The 23,371-nt window shown below is 51.5% G+C and overlaps 8 protein-coding genes across 8 annotated transcripts; 3 read left to right on the forward strand and 5 right to left on the reverse strand.

Moving 5' to 3' along the window:
• Nucleotides 1-14: 14 nt before the first annotated feature.
• Nucleotides 15-556, forward strand: CLUP02_05855 (uncharacterized protein; the record flags this gene model as incomplete). Its single annotated transcript, XM_049284860.1, has 4 exons — nt 15-60; nt 232-302; nt 349-392; nt 469-556. 4 exons carry the CDS (start codon nt 15-17, stop codon nt 554-556), a joined length of 249 nt encoding a protein of 82 aa, XP_049142003.1.
• Nucleotides 557-782: 226 nt separating this feature from the next.
• CLUP02_05856 (uncharacterized protein) lies at nt 783-1,436 on the reverse strand (the record flags this gene model as incomplete). The annotated part of the gene is made up of 1 exon (XM_049284861.1): nt 783-1,436. One exon carries the CDS (start codon nt 1,434-1,436, stop codon nt 783-785), a length of 654 nt encoding a protein of 217 aa, XP_049142004.1.
• A 4,548-nt stretch (nt 1,437-5,984) lies between these two features.
• On the reverse strand, nt 5,985-7,055 carry CLUP02_05857 (uncharacterized protein; the record flags this gene model as incomplete). The annotated part of the gene is made up of 2 exons (XM_049284862.1): nt 5,985-6,354; nt 6,421-7,055. Coding segments are annotated over 2 exons (1,005 nt in total), but the record flags the coding sequence as incomplete, so codon positions are not given.
• A 414-nt stretch (nt 7,056-7,469) lies between these two features.
• Nucleotides 7,470-8,647, forward strand: CLUP02_05858 (uncharacterized protein; the record flags this gene model as incomplete). Its single annotated transcript, XM_049284863.1, has 6 exons — nt 7,470-7,577; nt 7,646-7,852; nt 7,897-8,017; nt 8,086-8,202; nt 8,277-8,305; nt 8,360-8,647. The coding sequence occupies 6 exons, from the start codon at nt 7,470-7,472 to the stop codon at nt 8,645-8,647; spliced, it is 870 nt and encodes a 289-aa protein (XP_049142006.1).
• A 31-nt stretch (nt 8,648-8,678) lies between these two features.
• Nucleotides 8,679-9,855, reverse strand: CLUP02_05859 (uncharacterized protein; the record flags this gene model as incomplete). Its single annotated transcript, XM_049284864.1, has 8 exons — nt 8,679-8,750; nt 8,847-8,939; nt 9,055-9,146; nt 9,203-9,269; nt 9,350-9,377; nt 9,492-9,566; nt 9,681-9,767; nt 9,827-9,855. The coding sequence occupies 8 exons, from the start codon at nt 9,853-9,855 to the stop codon at nt 8,679-8,681; spliced, it is 543 nt and encodes a 180-aa protein (XP_049142007.1).
• A 3,431-nt stretch (nt 9,856-13,286) lies between these two features.
• CLUP02_05860 (methyl-CpG binding domain-containing protein 4) lies at nt 13,287-17,241 on the reverse strand (the record flags this gene model as incomplete). The annotated part of the gene is made up of 6 exons (XM_049284865.1): nt 13,287-13,568; nt 13,652-14,128; nt 14,329-14,402; nt 15,469-15,872; nt 15,924-16,293; nt 16,365-17,241. 6 exons carry the CDS (start codon nt 17,239-17,241, stop codon nt 13,287-13,289), a joined length of 2,484 nt encoding a protein of 827 aa, XP_049142008.1.
• A 2,189-nt stretch (nt 17,242-19,430) lies between these two features.
• Nucleotides 19,431-20,651, forward strand: CLUP02_05861 (RNA recognition domain-containing protein; the record flags this gene model as incomplete). Its single annotated transcript, XM_049284866.1, has 8 exons — nt 19,431-19,510; nt 19,574-19,662; nt 19,731-19,863; nt 19,946-19,969; nt 20,038-20,094; nt 20,159-20,286; nt 20,344-20,433; nt 20,494-20,651. 8 exons carry the CDS (start codon nt 19,431-19,433, stop codon nt 20,649-20,651), a joined length of 759 nt encoding a protein of 252 aa, XP_049142009.1.
• A 495-nt stretch (nt 20,652-21,146) lies between these two features.
• CLUP02_05862 (uncharacterized protein) lies at nt 21,147-23,193 on the reverse strand (the record flags this gene model as incomplete). Its single annotated transcript, XM_049284867.1, has 3 exons — nt 21,147-22,567; nt 22,632-22,670; nt 22,740-23,193. The coding sequence occupies 3 exons, from the start codon at nt 23,191-23,193 to the stop codon at nt 21,147-21,149; spliced, it is 1,914 nt and encodes a 637-aa protein (XP_049142010.1).
• Nucleotides 23,194-23,371: the final 178 nt, after the last annotated feature.

The raw sequence follows: 23,371 nt of genomic DNA on the forward strand, positions 1-23,371 counted from the left end.
ATAACAAACCCACGATGCTGGCGGCCGCTGATGCGGCCGCGCTGCACGAAGATGCCCACGGTGCAACGATAAACAAATAAACACAGACGCATACACAATGATTCGTCACAATTGCTCTTGTGGTGCGAGAGTTGTCATCGAGAGACGCAATTTAGTAAGGTTAAGATATACACAGGATGCTGATATTAGGCTACCTGGCTCGCTGTATAGTAGGTATCTTGCCCACCCCAGGGAGATCTCCTTCATCGTCTTCCAAAAATTCCAAGACGCATTCAACCTTTCTCCCCCATTCAGATAATCAAGTCCGCCCACCCAAATAGTTTCTGGTATCGAACATGAGCATCGTAGAGACGCCAAAGAACTCCGTTTGGCCCGGTCCCAATCGAGGACCGGTAGATGATTCGAAACAAAAGACCAACCATTTCCCTTCTCTCTTTCGCAACATATTCCTTGAGATGAACCAATCAGTGATTTCACCCTCATGTTTGCCTCCATATCATGGTATGCGCCAGCTTGTGTGCGCCAAGTTACTTCCGTTAAGTCATATCGTGGTTAAGTCCCTGCGTGGGAAGAGCCTGCTTCATCACATGTCTTGCTTCTCTTTTTTGTGGCGCTAGGCCTAGGACGTCAAATGGTACTGCGTTTTTGCTGAAGGTAACGTTGTTGAGGCGATGGTGATGGTGATGGTGAAGGTAGGTGGAACAAAAAAGAAGATAGATCGGGATATGTAGTGCCGATGTTGTGTTAGGTTAAAGTGGATGCGTTTGCTTTGGTCCAGTTGTTCATTCCACCTTCCTCCTCTTCCCCTTTGGCGCGGGGTTCATCCTCGGCGTGTAAGTTACTGTCCGCGTGACCACCTCGCGGATGTGACGCACGCTAGTTCTCGAGGGCTTCTTTGAATCATTCAACCTCTTGGCCTTGAGTGCTGCGTCCCAATCGAATACTGAGTGAACCGATCTGGCGCTGAAGGGTGACCGTGCGCTCATTGGTGAGTCCAGGTGCGATACTGCTGGAGAGGGCGGGATCTTGAGGCTCGGAAAAGAATTCGCACCGGTGGGAGGTGCTGACATTGGCAGATGTGTGAATGGGCTTGGCGGGATGGCCGGTGCCGTAGCCGGAGCTTTATGCTCGTGTTCACACTTGCAAGAGATATCGGTCTGCTCGCTGGTGGCGGTGGAAGGCAAAGAGTCCGGCGTGGACTCGGGAGTAGTCTCGCCAGAGGTTGATGGCTTGAAAGCAGCCGGTGAGTTGAGAGACATGGCCTTGAGGAAATCCGTGTAGGCGGTTGGCGGGCTAATGGGTGTCTTGATGGGAAGGTCCTTGCAAGACATGGGTCTGGCAGAGAGCGGAGTCGAAGCCGAGAACATATTTTCCGAGGGGAAAGTGCTGGTGACGGGCGTGGCCAGCTGGGCTAACTTGGGTCTGTTGACGGGCATGATGGCTTGAGGCGGAAGGAGAGGCGGGAGAAGAGTGAGGTAGTAGCGAATGTGTGCGTGGAGAGAGATGTCCAGTCAACTAAATGACTCTGACGTGGTGAGAGAGGAGGAAGTCAGGCTGCCTACGAGCTGCAGAGACAAGTCGCCTGGGGAGAGAAGGGAGAGAGAAGACCGGTAGTTGCGAGGGTGGGTGGACGTTATATTATTTCGAAGAGAATGCGGTGGGCGCTTGTGTATGTGTGCAGTCGTAGTGTAAGTGAGCCGGAAAGAGGACTGCAGTGCGAGGTCAAGCTCTGACGGCGGCAAGGAGAATGGAAGGTTTTAGGAAGCTGATGTGCTCCCGGAAGTCTGGTCTGGGGTTGCTGGGGGCTTGAACAGGTGGGCAATAACAAGCCAGTGCTATTCGCCAGGAATGGGTTTCGAGTTTGGGCGGGAAGACAAGCAGGCAGACAAAATGTCAGTCTTTCCAGGTCGGCAGGCTGGACAAGGGAGGGGCAGAGTTGTGAGAGGGGTGAAGAAGGGGGCGTCTGGTGATGAGATGCCGCGGACGAGGGGGAGGGGTGGATGGCCTGAAGAGAAACAAACAACAGAGAGGATGTAGAGCCTGCACCAAAAGGCTGCGGTAGCGCGTGAAGGATTCTGTGAGGTGAAGAGGAGTCGTGATGTGTTGGTGACAGCGGATACAGATGGTCCAACGAGAGGAAAGCAGTGGCGCGCGGCGGGAGCGTCGAGGAGAGCGGTTGACACGAACAAGAGCGAGAGCGTGGTGGTGGGGAGGACGGGACAGTAATCGAGAGGAGCGGACGCGGGAGTCGAGAGAGACTGAGGTTGACCGGGGTCTCTCTAAAGCGGCAGGGAAGCAGTGGGTGGATGAGCTGGGATTGGTCGCGGAGCTTCAATAGACGACGGTCTGATTCGTTGCGCGGGCGCGTGTGGTGTGTGGTGTTCACTGCCTTAGTGCGTGCTGAGCCTGCTGCAGGAGACAGCGAAACAGAGAGACTGGACAGAGACGGGAACGGGGCCTGTCAGGGCAGTGAAAGAGCCAAAGCGGACAAGGGGTCGATGAACTGCTGCCGCAGCAATTAATTTGCCTCTATTGGCGTCCCTTCTTTGGACGAACCGGCTCGTTGCACGCCAAAAGAAAGCGGGCAAATTTTGTTCTGGGTTGTGGCCTACACAGCGGTTGGCCTTCGTCCCGTGCTTTGCTGCGGTGCCCGAAGCTGCCGTTGGCTGTGATGGAATAAGGTAGACTGGCTGGTCTTTTTTTTTTTGTTCCGGTTGTTTGCGTCTAAAGACGACAAGCCAATGGGAGTGGCTTGGTTTGAGGAAGCGGTTGGCGTTCGGCGGATGGCTGGGATCACCGTTTGTCCCGTCGCGCGATCGTGGATGCCTCGTGGCCTCTCGCCCGGTAAATGTGATGAATGTGTGATTATTGGATGAGCCTTGGTCCAAGGTATTAGTCGGGTGTCGGGTAGCAAGTCAGCTAAGGCAGGCTCAGGTAGTGGCGTAGTGCAATGACGATGTTGCTTTGTACGGATGTCTCGTCGATTGGGATTGGTTGGCTATCAAAGAACCCGGCTATTTTGACTGTATCGTTTGGCTATTTTGACTATACGCCACTGTCAGAAAATTTCTGCCAGCCGCTACAGCCCGCCTCGAGTACCAGCAAGTGGTAGAAATTTTTCTACTACTTGCCCACTTCTACTTCTACTTCTACTACGTACCGTTAATTGAACTTAGTAGATTTCTACCCACCTACTTACGACCGATTAATCTTAACTAAACTACTATTACTACTACCGCGCCGCTACTGCCGCTACCGCCGCCGCTACTATTACTAACGTCGCAATACCTCTCGAATCGCTAGTTAGAAATCCTAACGGCTACGATACGTACAAAGATCTTCTCGTAAATATTACTTCTTTTATAAAAGCTTAAGGATTCGTAATTATTAAGTGCCGCGCTTCTAACTATTATAATAGAGTTCTTTCTTAATTCGACCTTTATTATAATATAAGTAGCTATAATTTACCGAGCTCTGCGTATCTCCGAGAGATATTTATAAAAAAGAAGGACTATAAATAAGTAGCTAAGGCCGTTAAGTTAAAGACTAAAAAGGACCGTTAGTACTTTAAAGTACAAGTTAACTATTATAACTACGAGCCCTCTACCGATCCTATTACCTATCCTTCTTACCGCAAGCGCTTAGCTTAATAAAATAAGGAGATTAGTTAGGCCTTCTGAACTACGACTACGAGTAGTCGTAGGGTTATTACTATAATATTTAAGAAGTATCTAGACTACTTATTTAAGTATAAGGATATTAAGAACGATATATAAAAGATATAGCTATAGAGCCTTAGTAAGTATACTCTTACCTAGGCCTTTATTATATTATTCTAAGAGCGTAGTATTAAGTACTTCGTATAATAGCTCGACGGCTATATTACCGGCCTCCTCTAGACCTACCCTTATTACGAGGTTATATAAAAGCTCTTTTTAAATATTATTTCGCTAGATAATACTTATAAAACTAACCGCTTTAAGATACCGCTTATAAACGTAACTAGGGTAGCTAATATAGGTACGACTTTTAATATAGTATTCTGCCTTATTAACTTAGAAAACTACTAAGCCTATAAATAGGCTCTAGGTTAATTAGAAGACCTCTATGCTTAAATTAACGCCCGCAAGCCCATCGTCGCTATTACTAACTTCGAAAAGGCGTTAAAAAAAGCCCTTATTACTATCTAGCCCGATACGTAGTAGTAGATTTATATATAGTATATTAATAAGAATATCGCTTACGAGGTTAAAAAGCAGTGGATTTACGCCGACGGCTCTTAGGTAATTAATAATAACGAAGTAATTAGCAGTAATTATATTAACCCCGTCTTTACTAAATTATTAATAAGAGCTTTATTAAAAGAACTAATTGCCGTCGGCCGGCCCCGTAAGATTCCGGATACTTATATTAGCTTTTTTTTAGTTTAGAAGTCTATAATTTACGCTAATTTAAAAGGGGACTTTACCGAGGCCTAGAAGTTAATATTTAAAAAGTTCGAACGATAAGAGCCCTTAATTACTTATATTCTTAAGACTTACCTTAGCTAGCATAAGGAGTTCGTAAACTACTAGATTAAATAGTACTATAACCTCGGTATTAAGGTAACCTCTCGGATAGAAAGTAGTTATAAAGAGATTAAGAGCTACTTTTTTAACTTAACTATAGATTTAAAGTTCCTTGCGGATCGTATATAATAGATAATTAGTAACTAAAAAGTAACTTACGAGGTCGATCTTACTAAGTAGAGCTCTCGTTAGCTCGTCGAGTTTAGTATTAATAACTACTAAAAAGCTTAAATAGGTAATATACGTACCCGCTATTTAAAGAAAGCGTTAAGACTTATTACTACGTAATACCGCCTAGTTTACGGAAGGCTAAAAAAGACCGAACCCGACCTACTTTATATAAAGCAATTTATTACTTAGTATAGCCTCCTTTATTTATATATTATTCGTTAGTATCTCGAGCAAAATAAGCCTCTCTCGTACCTTAACTATAACTATTATTAGTACCTTAGCTATAACTTTATTATTAATAATACCCTATACTAAATCTTAAATCCCCTCGTCGTTATACCGCGAGGTCGGCCTCGTAATAGTAAAGTCGATATCCCTATAGCTATACTACCGTTATAATAATCTCCCGTTAGTACTAATCGTTAATAAGGCTCTTAAGCTACTTAAATAAGGAATCCTTTATATTAAGAATAATTAGATAAGGGTTAATCTACTAGCTAATTAGAACTAAGCTTTTAATAAATTATAGTAAATCTTTAATATTAACTTAACTAAGATCTATACGTAGTAGCTACTACCGAGCCTAAGCGAGGCTAAAGTCGAGGCCGAGGTCGAGGCTAAGGTCGCCCGCGAGGTAGAGGTCGCTCGCGAGGTAGAGGAAGTTAAAGAAATAGAACTACGAGTAATATTATTAACGAGGAGTAACGAGGGATCTACGCTATAGTTATTACTAAGTAAGTCTAGTAATCCCTCGATCTAAATAATTAATATAAATTACGACTAGGGGATCTTAGTACGGCCGTTAATTACTTATAGTTAATTATTATAGTCTTAACGATCGGAATTATCGACTTAAGTAAGCTAATAGGAGGCTAGCTTTTAGATTAGTTATTCCGCTTAGTTAGATAATTATATAATTAAATTATTTTAACGAAAAGTACGGTAATCGTCGAATTAGCTCGAATCGTAGATTTTTATTAAATTGGCCTAATTGACTTGGGCCAATTCGTAAGCTGGGCTAATTGGTTGGAAAAGTGGGGACTGTTAACTGTGGCGTATAGTTAAAATAGCCAAACGATACAGTCAAAATAGCCGGGTTCCTATCAAAGGTAACCGGCACCTATAACTTGTAGTCGTCCAGTAAATAGGTATCTAGTATCGTCCCAAAAGCGGAGGCTACAAAGACTCGCAGCACTGGGTGGAGGTGATGCGCCGTGTAAGTGGAGAGAGGAATGCAAAGCCAGCTCAGGCGGTGGATGGTAGGAGAGGCAACAGGGACAGAGACAGAATGCCGTAGAGAAGCAAAGACAAGCGATCGTAAAGCGCGAGTAACTCGAATGCGAAGCTACCTGAGCTAGCAAGAATCAAGAAGGCAGTGACCCGGCGTGGGGAGGCCTCGATTTCTGGTCTGAAAGGCTGATACAGAGGCGTGATTGGCTCTTGGAGGAGGCTCGCGGTGAGGTGTCGTGCAGTTGCGGGCTGTCCGTCGCTGGGTCCAACGGGGCTGCTTATGGGCGCTAGCAGAGAAGCACTGTAGCCAGTCAAAGAGGTGGAATTGCAGTGGGAAGACAAGAGTCGGCCGGGGCAGCCGTCCGGAGGGTGTTCCGCGGTTGAGCTGGCTATTCTTAGTGCTGTGTGTCTATGACTGGTGATTGGACGCTGGCCGAGGGCGCTTTCTCACCTGTAAATCCCCACGTCGTCCACCAGATCTTGCAGATGAGTCTTCTGCCGGGAAGATGTGTCGAGAACCGGTCCCGATAGTGATGAGTGGCGAGGCGGAGCAAGAATCTCGTTGGATGGCCCGGAAGATTCGAGGCTAACAAAGACGGGACACAAGAAAAGACGTCTCGGTCCGATGACGATGAAGCCGGGGTGGGCAAGAGAGGAATCGAGAGGCAAAGACGAGAAACAGACGTCGTCAAGCGTCGTCAGACCTCGTGATGACAGCGGGGCCGAGAGAAGGCGCCGGAGCTGATTGATGCCGCAGTGAATACGGACGGGAGTGACAGCTGAACAGGGGAAGCAGGATGCAACCAGTGGATGATGAGTGCACCTGATGATCTGAGATGAGGTGGATGTCAAGGTGAAGATGCCTCGGTCTGTGGTCTGAGGCAAGAGACCTGGACCCGAGAGGAGGACAAGAATTTCGCAATGAGGAAGGAAACAAGGGTGTGAGCCGAGTGTGATTGCCTTGTTGGTTCTGGTGTTGGTGTTGGTTGGTGTTGGAAGGAAGGAAGGAAAGCGCTTGGCTCTCGACTTCTTGATTTGGGGGGCTTTCGAGTGATGAGAAGGGAAAGGGAAGGAAGAGCTGAATGATCACGAGCTTCCTTCTTTTTTTTCAGCATCACTGTCGACCGGATTGAGCCACCGTTTTATCCAGCGGGCAGTCCATCCATACGAGTTTCTTGTCTAAGGTACTCGGCCTCACGATCCATCTTTCAAGCGCCTGCCTCCATTCGCGACCTGCTTGACATCGACTTGGTCGCCCAAAGTCAAGACGAAAACAAAAACAAATAATTGAAATCCGTTTTTTGAAGTTCAATTCCTGCTTCACTCCGCGCGCGGCACCGTTCGGCGTCTCGACTCTCGACACTCCCTCGATCGATTTGAGCCTATCTTTCCATCTCTTCTCAAGCGCTCTCCATCAAAGGACCACCATACGTCCTATTTCCAGCCACATGGCCCAGCAACCAGATCTCGCCAGATCCCAGAGCGCGCGCCATATGAAGCATGCCGGCCATTGGACCTGGCTGCCACCACGCCGTTGGCCGTCAGCGACCCGGAGAATTGCAGACCCATGCACGCAATTTACCCCCAAGCATCAACTGTGAGGAGCGGGTACGTGGCCGGCCATCTCTTCTACCTGCCTCCGATACACTTGGGGGGGGGCTCTGCTCCGGCCCCAGTCCGTACCCGGCTGTCATACAGCGCGCGCCTCCAGCCAGTACAACGTTGGGCCGCGGCCCGGTCATCGACCCTCAACCACCACCGTCTCCGTGTCAAGACATCATGGACCGGGTCACCTCTCCCAACCTCCCAGACCCCGATTCCGTCTGCCATCCTACTCGCCGACCATTTTGTCCACTTCATCATCTGCCGACTCTAGACTCCCTGTTTGTGGATGGTCTAGATTCTTAATTCTGGTGATAAGCGCCAGTCCGTGGCCTGTTCTATTCGCTGGCTCAAAGGAGATCGAATCCTTCGCGCCTGTTTCCTGCAAGCTCCCTGGCATCCCATTTGCCAGATCCACGCCAGCTTGCGCGCCGCAAACTTTTGGAGTCAGTTTTTTATCTCGCCGCCCATGCTCAGTATGCAGCCACACAATCTCGTCAACTGCTGCCCTGAGGCACATTCAACTCGTGTTGGTCCACGCAAGCGGTGTGTTATGTTAGTGCGTCTATGGCGTCTTGCGAATCCTTCCGTTGGGCTTCGATGATAGACGCGACGTGGAGGATCCAAACAGGTTGAATCTTGATCTTGAAAGACCAATTGCTCTCTGACTTGTCGCTCCTGTGTGCCCTGGGTCGTCCATCTCAGGGCCCTCGGCCTGGAGGATCGCGCTTAATGTGTTATGCAATCGATCGAAAGAGACTGTTCACTTGCCTTGTAAGACTGCGTAGACGCCCCTGAAGACGACGATCAAGCTCTTCTCTTGCCACGCCCTCGGCGTTGCTAGTAATCCGTTCATTTGCCGCGCGATACTTCAGCATCGAAGATTCCAGACAGCAGAGTCAGAGATTGAATCAGGTTTTCTAGTTCCTTCAAAAGCCAATGATTCCTCTGATATCCTCGAAGGCACGTTGATCGAGGTACGTCCTCGCGCACCAGAGTCTACCTTAGTCGCCATCTCCTACGTCGCGACGCTCATCAAACAGATCAGAGCAGCATTCGCGCCTCAGATGCAATAACAAGCGTCACGGGATTGGCTGGCCTTGTTCCTCAATAGGACGTGATGCCATCGTGAGCCGCTGGCCTGTTTTGCTGGCCGGGGCTATTCAATCTCAGTGCTATCTATGTATGGCATTGAACGGACTCATCAGTATTGCGGAGGATTCCCCTTACCTAGCGAGGCAGCCAGGCTCAAGAGAGAGAGAAAAAAGAGTTCACCTTGGCAGGCCACATTTCTTGGTGCACATGCTGGGAATCGAACTCGAACTCGTAGCCTGTCGTCGAGTAGGCTATGAGCGTGATATTGTTGACCTTGGGCCATTCCACCATCCAGCCAGTTTATTCTCATAGCGACCTCGGTCGCTCCTGAGACACAAGCGGTGCGAGTAAGCGGTGCGAAAGAGACGTGGCTAGGGACTAGCTACACCCCCGAGCTTGCGACCAAGGTGACTGTAATACTTCTGGCCGAGATCTTGTGGATTCTACTTTGATTGAGCGCGAGTTCAGTATTTGCTTGGACTTAGGGGCTTTGTTTGATTCATATTCGTGATGTGTACGCATATATAAACGTCGACCTATATGTCCAAGAGCAATGAACCGAAGCAGCAAGCCACCGCAAGATCCCTCCCTGTAAACTTCAGTCTCACCGTAAGACATGGGAATCGCCCATAATGGTTAGTTATAAGAATAAACCGCGTGTCAGTTCCGTCACATAAATTTACACTCTTCCCGCCTTCCTTCTTCAACCGCCTGTTGTTACGTGTCAGAATACGCCCCGAAGTGCATCTAGAGCCAGGCAGTATATAGTCTGCGGAGACTAAATCATGCTTCCTAGACTAGATAATAATGAAGACCGAAGATTACCTCAAAGGCCTTGATCTGCCAGGATCAACAAACTCCGGGCCCATGGTGGTCAACGGAATCTGCTGATTTGGTGCCCTGATTGAGGAGTGTCTTTCCGTTCCCTACGATGCCTGTTTTATATGAGCGACGAAGTCTGGCACTGGTTATTGGCGAATCACCTCTGCCAGACTGAGAGCAGGATGAACCTACCGCAGGACCCCTTGCATTTTGGAACTGGCCAAGGTGCCTTCTAGCCAGTATCGCACGAAAAATGGCCTCTCTTCGTACGCTACCGCCCTGGGGCGTGGACATTAGTCGTTCAGCTCCACTGAGCTCAGTCTTTGAAGAACGTCCACAAACACGGGCGAGGAATAATCTCACTCATTCTCGCGGACCTTCTTTAATGAAATTTAGGGGGTGTGGTCTAATCACGGGATGGGTCTTTCTCCTGAATGCTGAATGAATATGAAGAACCCGGAAGTAGCAGGTTTAGGTGTCTACCATCATGCCATTTTCTGGCGTCGTTGTGAACGGAGGATTGATACACGTGTCTTTTGCGCGACGCGAGGCCGAGTGCTGACATTCCCGCTTTCGATGCAGTAACGTTGTAACTGGGAAACGGTAAAATCTTCGTTTAGAACATCCTTAGGCGTTCACATGTGTGGTTCAGCACTAGATTGTGATGGAGCTAAGGCTCGCATGAGGTTGTCGTGAGATGTGAGGCCTCGTCAAACACCATAATATCTTGGTCATTAAGCTGCAAGCTACTTTTGGTATCTCTGTGATGTCTTCGTGATCGTGGAATATCTACTTCATCTTGTGAGATGGCTTTCGAGACCTTTCATCGTGGAGACACCAAAAACACTTTACATCAAAGCAGGTATAATGGGGGCACATAAACGGCATTGGTATCGATCTCGTTCACCATCCTCGCCACTATTTTCGTTCTAACCTACTGGAGCCTTTTCATCTTGATCTCGCGGGTCAGTATCTCCTTACACTTCACCATTGATTTCCTACAAAACGTCTTCGCCGACGATGCAGAGGTCAAACCCTCCCAGCAGCGACTCCTATCCCCACCAATACGTCTTCGTGAGGTGAGATACTTTCCTGGGTGGGATCCATCAACATTGGCCTTGACATTATACGCGCACAACAGCCCTCCATGCGCCTCCTCGACGCCGATGCTACGTCAGTAGGCGGCGGCCCCTTGAATGGCACCCTTGTGATTTCTCGGCTACGCGTTGTCGCGACTGTGGGCAATGTTCAGGGTGCTGTCGTCTAGTCTACAGGCTGTTGTGAAGTTGGCGGCGTGACGATAGTCCTCGGTCTTCCATTGGATGGTGTTGACATTGAGTAGCCATTAGAGGCCGTGTCGGAGCTCACATAGGCGGCGGCTAGTATGCAGAAGTCTGGATATATTAGTAATATGGCTCCAAGGAAGCCGTTGTGGGATTGATTAGGTGCATTATATCTTCACTTACAGGATCTAATTATGCGTTGTCGGTGTTATGGGTATGAAGGTGCATCGGTTCTCGTCTGGGGGACGCGAGGCGCAGGCTACTATTTGAGCCGGGGAGGTGTGATTAATATGGAAGGAACGAGGCGCACTTATACCGTGCGTGGGTGAGAGTATTGTTCAACATTCTGGCACACCTGACGATTCCATACAACCTCCAGGCAGGGCGCATGCTTTACATCCAGGTTGAGGTCGCTCCTACCTCAACCAAGCCCAATCGATCCCTATGGTCGAGCGGTATAACGCCCTGGTCCGTTAGTAACAGAACTTGGTATGAAATCTCGAGAAGTCAACGAATGGAGGGTTTCGTAGGGGCTCAGTTCGATTTACGGACTGAGCACCTGAGCTTTTGCTTTTTTTTGTCCCTTTTAACATGTTCTACTAAATTCAAGTGTCGATAACTTCTTATGTCACTGTGTAGAGTAGCTTATACCGTTCCACGATATTAGTGTATATATTAGCAGGGCATCCTGTAGGCCGAGGCAAAACGTATTGTTTTGCATTTTGCTGTTTCTGTACCTGAGATTGTAGGATAAGGAGGAAGTAGGCGGCCATCCACATCTCCGAAGTGGAAGGAGATAGGTGGTATGGGCCGGGCAAGGAAGTACCGCATACCCAGCCCATGCCACCTTCCATCTGACTAACATTACCTCCCTATCTTGATCGCTTAATACTCTGATATATATAAACTACATGTATTACCCTAGTGTGAATTTACTCAGGTCGTATTAAATCTTCGCTTCAGTTCAAAAGGGAACTTAAGGAGGGGGGGGGGCAAAAACAACAGGAGCCACCGAGGGTTAAGAGCCGGAGCCCAGGAATAATCCGAAGCATCACGGACTAGGCAGTCAAGACTTCACGACCTTCACCCCTCGGTCATTAGATACTTTTTGCTACGATGAGAAGGCAAAAGACCTCCTATGAGGCATACCTTGAGGGTTTGCTGGTGCCTCCCACTCTGGCAGGAGCGATGTCGTGCGGCCGTGTGCTTGTCCGCAAGCCGACCACCCAGAGCCCATTTACTATTACGTGTTCGTTACGAGGTATTATTTTCCCTGAGAGATCATTCGCGTTATGCCTTCTCGGCTTTGAGATGGAAGGGTACTATAGAGGTAAGTCCCTTCTGGCCGTGTTGCTTCACATACTTGGTGATGGCTTTAATAGAATTAAGTCTCTGCTAATTCGCTCTTCGATAGAAGTCTCATCCACCCGTTAACTCGTTCGCAGTCCCTGGCGGCTTAGCATGAGTTCTCAGAGTACTTGGCCAAGGCCTAAAACCACATATGAATCCAAAGCCAGAGACGAGTTATAAAAGCAGCACCTCGCAACACCCAGATTTTCCTGTAGCATATTCAGAAGGAGATAATTAGAACACGAAGGAGCGTTGAGATGTACCAGTAACGTCTTTTTGTATAATCGAGGCTTTAGGGAGGGGGTCAAGAGCATGTACTTTACTTACCTTAGTATGTAGCTCATGAAGAGACACCTGCTTCCAGATCTAGGGCAGTGGAATCGAAGGTGATACTCCACTATTCAATGTCTCAGGCTGCCTACCTAGTAGGATCAGAAGACTCGGGACAGGGTGTTTTCACTGCTTAAGTAGGTACGTCCTGCTGCCAGGTACGTTGGGTAAGGTGGTGATAATGCACTTGGATCCTATCTCGATGTATTGTTTCTGTACCGGGTCACTGCCAATTAGAACGTCTCCAAGCTATTACGACAAACATTTCCGCCAACCATGGAAAAATGCCTTCTGGTAATCAACTTTAGCTAATGAAGTGCTTTCCAGGGCAGATGGTAGGCCCTCGTACTCAGGGAAAAGCTCGACGTCAAGCTGCTGTCTATGTTGGAGTGTATCGTTAAGCCATACAAGATCATTCCGTCTTTATCGTAGAAGGAGTTGACGAGCGAGATCTAAAAAGACGTGCTTCCATTCACGCCTATTCTATACAAGTGAGTACCCTCTGGTATAAAAGCGCTCAGGTATTTCGATTTTGACCCAATAAGAAATCAAGCGGGCGTGTCGTCCTGCATCTTCAACCGATACCGGTCACGAGAAGGAACAGCGATCGAGAGCTATGCAACCACGCTGCTGTGATACGTGTCAGATCTTACTGAATTAGCTGAATCATATAGACGTAAATAGCACAAAGAACTCCAGGCTAGATCCGTCATGCATCCCAATGCCCCCCTCTTATCCCTGGTGCCCCGCCGCCTGCCTAGGTACTCGACATGTGTATCCTGCCCAACCGTGGTTCATAATGCTCGTTAGAAATCATAGTTGCCGATCACAAATATTATACCCGTAGCTCAACTGCAATCTTATCATCCTTACCCACGACTTCCTCCTCGCCTCCTTTACGTCTGCGACTCAGCTCGCTCTCGGCAATAGACCGGATCAGCTGTATCGCCAATTCGGTACCTCTGGAGACGGACGCCTCGGATGCGTCGGACGGGACGTGGAGGAACGTCACTCTGCGGTGCTTCTGTGCCTTCCACAGATGCGCTAGGCTGGAAAAGTAGATGAAGTCGCAGAGGTAGTGTCCCGCGTCTTCGGATATACGGAGATCGGATCCTTCCTGCGCAAGAGATTAGCACTCGTCTCCCAGTGCCCACCTCACCCCTGGACTGCACCAATTCGCAGTCGTGGACGGAGACTTACCGGGCTATGATCCTTCCACCGCTCCAACACATCAGCCAGATCCAATCCCGTCTCAATCTCAGACGGCATGCCGTACCACACCCAATTCTCGCCCTCCTCCCTTCGCCGATCCTCGTCCTCGAGCTTCTTCCCGTCCACGTCAGGGAAAGCGTAGCCGTCCCGGTGACCGCGGCGCTCAATCGAGTAGAACAGCCGCGGTCCCGCCATGCCGATGTGTACGGTCGCGTCTATGCGCGGATGAACTGCCGGGTCCCATAGCTGGGGTACCAGGCGGCGGACGTTTTGGTAGTTTACGCGAATGGCTTCCGGGTGGACGAGGATGCGGACGGGTGGGAGGGGCCGAGAGGAGGACGAAGTGGAGGGGGAGGTTGAAGAGTGGTGATCTTTTGGGTTCTTGGCGCGGAGGGGCGGGAGGTATGCTGGTAGAGAGTGGGCGATTTCCCAGGAGGGATTTACGGGGTATTGGGCTTTGAAAGGCTGCGATGGAGGGATTGTTAGCTGAGAAGGTACTACTTTCGTGAAATGAGGATGCTTGTTCTCGCAGAGCCATGCGCGTCTTCCGTCGTCGGTTGTGATGCGATGGACAGTAGTTACGGCGTGGCGGGCATGGCGGGGTAGGAAAGGAGGGGCAGTCGGGGAATGGAACGGGAGCCGGGTGGAGATGTAGAAAAACGTACGCCGAAGCCAGTGACGAGCACCGTGAACTCGTCTTGTGAATCAATTTGTGACCCCATCGCGAAATAGTCTGAACCTCCGACAAGATGTCGTGGAAGTGAGGATGATGCGAGAAGAAGAAGAAGAAGTACGTCGACGAAACGAAGGTGGCTTCCAGAACAAAACCACGCGATCGCTCAAGACGTGGGGAAGGAGGGGGGAGGTACGATCCAGTCTCGCGATTGCCTTTTGTACCCTCCACTTTCACGGGCAATCCTAGGTCCCCTCCCCCATTCCTGCCGGGCTCTCCCCCTCCACTGCTCTGATGCGGGTGACATCCGCTCCGGTGCTGGATGCGCTGTGAGAGGGTGGTGGGGTCTCAGCGCTAAGGCACCCGGTGCAGAAGCCGTACAGGGCCCGCGCTCGCCTGCAGCAACCTCAGCAAGGGCGATGCGGGGCACCTTACACCTCACCTGTGGGCGTCTCCCAGTTTCACCGAGGTACGCCTGCCTTTTTGGACGACGTGCCAACCACATGAGATGTTTTGACATTCACTTCTGATCCTCATGATGTTCTGACTTCATGTACAGAGTCCCCGAACTCGCCGTGGATATCCACCGGCCACGTCGGCGAATCGAGGTAGATGAAAAACGTGGCATCCTCTCAGGTGCGCGTTCAGGCAACGTGTGGTTGCAACGACGTGTAAGACAAGATTTTGGCTTCGCAAGGCGATCGGGAAAATTCAGCAATGTCATGCCACGAAGAGGACCGCCTGGGGCACAAACATAAATCTTGATTGGCTGACAGCCAGACTGACACAGCTGAAAAAAGGTAACTCAACGGTGAGGAGCTGGGATGGTGGCGTAAACATTGGATGTTGCACAAGTCATGACTGGAGTAGTATTCAGAAACTTCATTAGAGCCCGTTGGGCCTGGAATCTAATGCCCATAGCCACTATGATATACTGAAAAGGCCCGTCTTCTGGCGGGCATGTATGGTCGCAATCCTATGCTGTAAGCGTTGCACCCTCTGCGGTGCGGGTATCAAGCCAAATATCATCATTTCCAGCCCACGGCTGAACCCCATCATGAGATCCTCGACGAAAATAATCAAAAGACGCCTCATCTCGAAGCTAATCGCGGCTCGTCAAGAATCTTCAAACCTCCCGTATCATCATATCCCACGCGCTCTTCATCCACAGCCCTTCGCATCTCATCTCGAAGAACTGTCTTCTCGCCCGTGACAGGATCCCATTCCCATCCTTCACGCATCCACATCCATCGGAGACACGCCCGAAGCTCCTTGTCATCGGGTCGCACTCTCATCCACTCGGGTTGAAAATTGGGCGCTACGCCTTTGCCGTTCCAGTCGTCGGCCCGTCCCAAAAGCTCATCCCGACAGAAAATTCGCCAGCTGTCCAAGGCGTATTTGCCTTGCGTGAAATGACCCATTTCCCAGGCATCGTCGGCATCTTCCGTCGTAGGAAGCTCAGTCAAGCATTGCTCAGAATCGCTGTCGGGTCGAAGTGCGCTCGCCTCAATATCTCTCTTGTCGTAATTCTTCACTCTGTAAACAATCCCCCTTGTCGGGGGAGTTTCGAGCCAAACTCGAGCATACCTCTGTATCGCTGCTGTTCGCATAACTGAAAGCCCCAGATGGCGAATCATGCTCATGATGGTCGGTGTCGCCTCTGGATCCGCCAAGGCCTCGGGTGTTGGGAAGCGTTCCTTGACCTTATAAAACGTTGGGATGGCCAGCGTCCCAGCTGTTTTGACAAGGAAGGTCACTACCACAAGCAGCCAAAACGGCTCGTGAGCAAACTCTTCTTGAATGAGACCAAACTTTGGTGCCGTCAGTCGCGGAAAGGGGACCGTTGATACAAGACCAGCGCCGCGTTTCGACTTAGGAGACTGTTTGGCTGGTGATGGCAGATTGAAGAAGGGAGATTTGACGGCCGTCTTCCGCCTCGGCGATGGGCCGGAAAGACCTAATTCTCCGACTTGATCCGGCTCAAGTCCTCGGGGGACAATAATTCGGACGAGTTCATCGGAGACGGACTGCTGGGCGGGGATGGCCAGGATGGTGCCTCTGCCCGAAGATCCCTGGCTGTCTGCGGGCCGCTGGCTTTTAAATCGCCGGCATCGTCACCATTCGCTCCGCTAGCCGCACAAGCGGCGTTCTGGGCCTCGCTGATCGATTCCTTCGGAGAATTCCCGGTGGTGTCATTCGGGGCCTCATTCTCAAGAGACTGTTTGCGAGGCGTGATATTAGGTGTGGCAATTCCGTTACGGAGGACTGCCGGTGTGTAGGCTCGAGCTTCGTCGGAAGCGAGCGGTGATGGAAATGAAGATGAAGATGGCTGTTCTGGCTGGATGCGTGGCGATTGTTCGGCCGCGGGTGGCGCGAAATAGTGGGATGTGGATGATTTGGATGCGACTTTGCGTCGCTTGACTCGTTGGTTGTTGGGTTGGGCATCCTCATCTTCGGTCTCCTCCTCATCGTCCCGTCCGCGCCTGGAGACGCCCTCTCGCTTGATCACTCGCTCTCGTTTGATGACAGCAGGTTGGGGAGCAGCAACGGTGCCTGATCGATGAACCCGCAGAAGCGTGGCTAATTTTTTGATGGACTGGTCAGTCGCTGCCCAACCCTGACGCAGCTTGTCGGCGGCTAGCGTGGCTTCTTTCACCCGCGGGACGAAGGCTAGGAGATCTTGTGCATCGAGAGGGGATCTAGCCGGGCTCTGCTCCTTCAATGAGGCCGCACTCTCGAGCATCAGGTTCCAATCCTCGTATCCGCTGAACAGACCGACGTCGTAGATGGCCAGCTTCTCGTCCCAGGGGGTGCCGGGTGCAGCAAGGACATCAAGCAAGAATGGCTTGTCGATTTCGGGAACGTCGAATCCGACGAAGACGTCGTCTGCTAGTGCATGCGCCATTGCTGATGATGTGGATGGACTGACGCAGACGAATGAACCGGATATTGTGATGTGAGGTTTGTGTGTAGGTGTGAAAGTTTGGGTGAGTGGGCGAGTGGTGTGAGTGATAGATCGAGTGATGGAGTGAGAAGAAATGGGGGTTTTTCGAGGTTGCGAGATGTATTTTGGGAAGGAAGTGAATTGTTCCGGAGAAAGGTCTGAGATAGAGGGCAGTGGACTAAAGTTGAGGAAGAAGCACCTGAGGTTGACTTGAGAGTCCGGGGGCCGACGTCAATGGTGATCTAAAGGGGTTGATTTTCTTCAGTTGCCTTTGAAGTGAGGCCTAGGGACCGTTGAGGACGCCATTTTGTGTGTGCTGCGGGTGGTCAATAGCATTCAACTGCAGCGTCAAAGGACAAAACAATTGATTGCGGCAGGTGCAGGGGAAGAAACGCGGCAAGGCAGGTGCGAAGGAGGGGTGACTATTCCGTCTGTCGTTAAGGAATACCTTTGCAACAGCAACGGCGCTGATGAGGTGAAGTCAGGTCTGTTTTCAGGAGAGCGTTTCTACAACGCAGAACAAAAACCTGCTGGAGGTGTGGTTGTTTAGCCTCATGCGGATCCCCTGGCGTGCCAGGTCCCCTTTTTTCCCTTTCAGCGTCATAGCCTGGCACCCGGGAGGCTTGGTTGGCTTTGACGCTGAGTCTACTCCGTACCTCAGGTAGGAAAATAGAAACACCAACCGGCCGCTGGCTGAAGGCGAATGGATTGAAACAATTGGGCTGCCGATGAAAGAAAGGGGAGCTCATAAAACGGCGGCATCCGCGTGAAAGCCATGGACTTGAATGCTTGATGACGGTCTTATTGTCTGGATTTATCCAGATCGCTGACCAACAACACCCGACCTCATATACATAGAGTGACATACTACCTTACCTTACCTTAGGTACCTTATCTTAGGTACTATGTGGTAGGTACCTGGGTGCCGTGGTGCTGGGCATAACATGAAGGGGAGTGTTCGTGGCCTGTCATTGCTGCAGAGGGCCTTGGTGATAAACCAGGTCGGCCCAGCTTATTGGAGATCGCCCACCACAATCAGGCACGGATACATGGCTCAGCCAAGACGCCTAGCAATGCTAGCAGCAATTGTCCAAGTTCCAAGTCCCCCTTCTCGAACAGTTGGTTGTCCACAGGGGTGCCTCACCCAGAGCCTCCTCGCTTTCCCCAGATTTTGCGATAGCAGAGATAACCTGGTTGGCAGGCTGTTATCGCATTGATCAAGTTACGCAATCTGGGACCCAGTCTTGTGACTTGTACAAAGGTCCACTCATCGACCTTTTTTGCTGGAGTGACTGGTTTACTTGGAATGGGCGACGGCGATCCTCAGGAACCAGTGCATGAGAATCGTCTGCTCGAGCGTGTTCCATGGTGAGCGTAAGTATTCGCATTGATTACAGTAAGTGTATGGCGTGCTCAACCTCCGGTAGCTTTTCCAAACGGTGCCCAGCGGTGCGGTGTCAAGGTGTCTCCTCGGAGTGGTGGTGGTGGTGGTAGGTACTGGTACCCAAGGTGTTGCTTTGGACGAATCCAACGTCCGTCTCTAAGGTATTTTGACTTCCTGTACTCCGTAAGTTCTCGGGGAATGCAGAGGTGCCTCAAACTGGGCAAGTCCAGTCGAGGCCGGCAACCATTCCCGCTGGAAACATCAAGACGTTAGCATGAGGCACCTACACCACCAAGCTTGCCAGCATACCAGCAAATGGCATTCCAATCTTTTGAGGTGCCTGGCCACCATCAGCGGAGACATTATCGAGATGGCAAAAGTGCGCGAGTTTTCCTCCAGATTTACTCAATTACCCTAGTGACATCGAGGGTGGCAGTGACATGAGCCAGCCAAAGTCTATCCGGCGAGTGTTGTTTTAGTGAGCGGAGACCGAGATAGGCGTTCGGTGCCCCGGGTGCGCCTTTCGTCTTTCGCACTCTGCGTGTCTGCTCGCCGGGTGCCACGTCTGCGGAAAGCCGAAGCGGGTACGTACCCAGTACCTACGGTGTGCAGTGTGCCGTTCCCCAGCGCAACCTATCTGCGTGCAGGTGTGGCCTGCCGTGCCTGCTGCACTGTCCCAGTACAAAGTGTCTTGGTGCGTCCACTCCTTCCATGACGGGGAACGCATGATGAGTGGTCCACCGCGTGACGGTCTGTGGGGCCAACCATGTCACGTGGACGCATTCGCCCAATCCTTGCCTCCCGCCAGCCGGTCGCCTCATTTACTGCCTACTCCCCATTTTCGCTGTTCCTAAGAACTTCCAGATCCTATCCCAACATCCGTCCATCCCTCACCACACACCCCCCCAGCGCGTCCTTGTCCTTTTCACGAGCGTTCACCAACCCGAATCGAACACTCTCAGCGTCATCCGAGCATCGAGAGATGAGTAGTCGCGGCGGTAAATTAGCCCCAGAAGTCAACCGGTAAGTCCGATTTCTTCCAGTCGCGAATCTGCCTACTTGCTAGGCTGGTATATCTTTGCATCTTTTCCCTGCCTTGGCCGCACACGACTTCCGGCCGCCGGCCAAGGTCACCCCACGGCCCATGCCGACCACCTCCGTCCGGCCTCGCCTACTACCTACCTCGATCCTACTATTCCGTGCTCCGTTCGATTGATATCTACCTACCCTGGTCGGCGTGCTACTTGATGGGAGAGACATGGCTGACTGGTTGTCGTACAGAGCTCTGTTCGTGAAGAACTTGAGGTAAGCCTTACCAATCCTTCGACAATGACCCACGCGACGGCCAGCATCAATGACTGACACCGACATAGCTACAACGTAACTCCAGAGGAGTTGTTCGACCTGTTCGGAAAATTCGGCCCAATTCGGTACGCACCTCCCGTCGATGACAAACACCGCCTTCCTCGACATCATTACTGACCCCTACTACAGACAGGTCCGTCAGGGCATTGCAAGCGGCACCAAGGGTACCGCCTTCGTTGTCTATGAAGACGTAATGGATGCGAAGCAAGCTTGCGACAAGCTAAACGGCTTCAACTTCCAGAACCGATACCTCATCGGTATGTCTTTGTCGATCATCTTCAACAATTGTGGATCCATACTAACTCGATGACTAGTTCTGTATCACCAGCCAGAGAAGATGCTCAAGTCAAAAGAGGACCTCGAGGCTCGCCAGGCTCGTTTAGCGCAGCTCAAGACACAGCACGGTATCGATTGACAATCCGACGGGTCTGCGGCACGCCTCCAGACACCTACCTCGTCTGCAGGCCCGTCTATTTCTTCATCTAAACGAACCACTTCTCCGGATCAGAAGACGATCCTCAGAAAGGGCAAGCCGACCATCACCGGGCGCGCACCCAGAACCGGTGTACGATTCGCCGACGGAGTGCTCCCCAACTCGCTCCGGGCCCAGACTTGCGCTTGAGGTGGTGGGTCGTTGTAAAACATGACCCGCCAAAAATTTCAAGCCTTGTTCTGGTCGGGGGTTCTTACGGTGCAGAGACGCGCAACTTTTCTTGTTCGCTGGTTTTGGCTTGGCAAACGCCCGAAAACTCACTCAACCTCTCCTGGAGAGTATCACGACCTGATATGAATCTTGTGCGATGGCAGGGGCGATTAGGGGACAGGAAACCGGATTGAGCCGTCCGTGGACGAAGACAGTCAAACAACTCGACGGTCCTTGGCGGTGTTGTTTTATATCATTTTTTCTTTCCTTTTTGCTGATTTGGGAAACGGAGGGGGGCGTATCACCTTTGCTTGTGGATCACCATCCTTCGACACTCTTCACACACTACAAGTTGCTATCAGAGAATGCATGACAACCGAGGCGCCGGCCTCGTGTTCCTCCTCCCCTTGTGTCCTGGCACCAATGGACTACACGAGCTGACTTTCGCTGATGTCGTAGTCAATATCTAGGGTCCTATGTGCGTATGCTTTCTAACGTTGTGACCACCCATTCCATGAGTTGCCCAGCCTCACTGCTGGACATGTCATCATTGGCTGTCAGACACGTTTCAACCACCTGCTTGTACAGCTTTCCGGTCTTGCTACCCAATCCTGGAACCAAGACTGGCAAAATGACCCTATCCCTCCACTTCTCCGCCGAGTAATGCGGCTTGTAGTATGTTTGCAGCACCTTCCACAGCCCAATCTCCAACAGCACTAGGCCCAGGCTGTACACATCATAGCTCTTGCAGTACTGCTTCCTCCCGAGGCCAGTGCCCAGCGAACGCGGATCTCTGTGGAGGTCGAGGATGCTGGGGTTCCGCGGATTGACGCTCATCTCGGCGTCAAAGTCTGGGCGTGAGGCATCGAAGCCGGCAAGGTACGGTGATCCGATATCTGGAACGACGGCGGCGGAGACGGTGGTGGCGCGGGTCGCTGCGAGGGAGGCGGCGGAGGGGAAGAAGAGGATGTTTGCGCTGCAGAGGGACTTGTGGAGCCAGTCTAGGGAGTGGAGGGACCAGAGGGCGCAGGCGAGGGTTGATGCGAGGGTTATGCGGTCGTCTAGGTCTGGAGTTTTGAGGTCTGTGGAGGAGATTAGGGTGTGGAGGGTTGAGTGGGATGTTGCTGGTTGTGGCTGTGGTGACTCTGCTGCTGCTGCTGCTACGGTGTCGGTGGTGGCCTTGGTCTTGGGGTTGGTCTTTGTGGGCAGGGAGTCCGAAGGTAAAGATGGTTGAGCGAGCATGGGACAGCGGTAGACGAGGCCGTAGCGGGCGTTGTTCGTGTCGTCGGTATAGCCTACGCAGTCTATCGTGTGTAGGTCCGGGTGGTTGGAGGAGGCCGAGTGCATCATGCGGGCGAGGTCGTCGAGGCGGCGGAGGTGGAGGAAGCGTTCGTCGGGCGAGGAGGGGTCGTATTCGACCCATTCTACGAGGACTGGGCCGTGGGTTGTGTGTGTTGCGTGGGTGCGGGTTGTGTTTGTTGTTGATGTTAGGGAGAGGAGGTTCAGGGAGGATGAGGAGGGTGATGAGGCTTGTTTTGCGGTGGAGGAGTTGCGGCGTTTGGTACCGGCTCCGGGGGTGGGGGATGTTGGTAACGGCGGCGAGAGTAACGGCGTCGTCGTTGGCGGGGACGAGCTGAGATCGAGGTCCGTACGGGGGATGCGGAAGGCGAAGGTCGGGCGGAAGGAGGCCTGGGGTTCGGCGTCGAGGTTGATGCGTAGCTTTTTGAGGTTGGCGGAGGCGGTGAGCTGCGGGTAGGAGTCTGCGGAGGAGGACTCGAGGAGGGCGAGCTGGGCTACGTCGCGGCGGGCCGAGTCGAGGAGGGAGTGGCGCCAGGAGCGGTGGAGGGAGGGGAGGAGGCGGGGTGGGAAGAGTTGTTCTAGGCCGTCGTTGAAGTCTGGTGTTTTGGGTGTTAGTTGGGAGTGAGTGTGGCGTGGATAGTGTAGATATTAGGAGCTCACATTTCAAGTCCGTCAGTAGGTTTGTGAACTTTTCCTTGTCTTTCGTCACACATTGATCAGCGACCTGGAAACATGCACACGACAAGACATTAATAGAGATAAACATACCAGCAATAACCCACTTCGCCCTCCTCGAGATCTCCCTCCTCCAATCCCTCTTCTTCCCCTCCCCTCCCTTCTCACCATCACCATTACTCGTCCCGATCTTCCCCCGCTCACTACCATCCTCCACAAACCCATACCTCTCCCTCAACCTCCCAAAGTCCGTAACAGTAGCGTGCAACTCCCTCATGATCCCCTCCGCCAACCCAGCCATCCGCGGATCGCCCGCCTCGCGACTGAACCCGTTCAGGTGCGCCTCCAGCCGGCCCTCGGCGACGCCCCACCCGCGGCCCCAGACGACGAGGCGCATCTCCTCGATGCGCACTTTACACAGCAGCCGCTGCGAGTCGGCGTCGAGATTGGCGGCCGCGGAGAAGTAGCCGTAGGCCTTGACGCAGCCGTCAAAGAGCTGGCCTAGGAAACCTACCACGCCTATTGCTGTGCCTATTGCCTCGGCCATGTTTGCGAGGGAACAGGAAGTTGTTGGAAATTTTCCCTGGGTTTTCCCTCCGTTAGATGTTGGGTAATAGTTCTCTGCTTTTTTTCTGGGTGGAGGGGTTGGTTTGTGTCTTTTTTTTCTTTTGGTGCTAGGTGATCTTTCCTGAGTTTTTGAATGTTAAAGAAAGGACTTTGGGTGT

The sequence above is a fragment of the Colletotrichum lupini genome, chromosome 3, assembly GCF_023278565.1.
Source record: "Colletotrichum lupini chromosome 3, complete sequence".
NCBI classification, from domain to species: Eukaryota; Fungi; Ascomycota; class Sordariomycetes; order Glomerellales; family Glomerellaceae; genus Colletotrichum; species Colletotrichum lupini.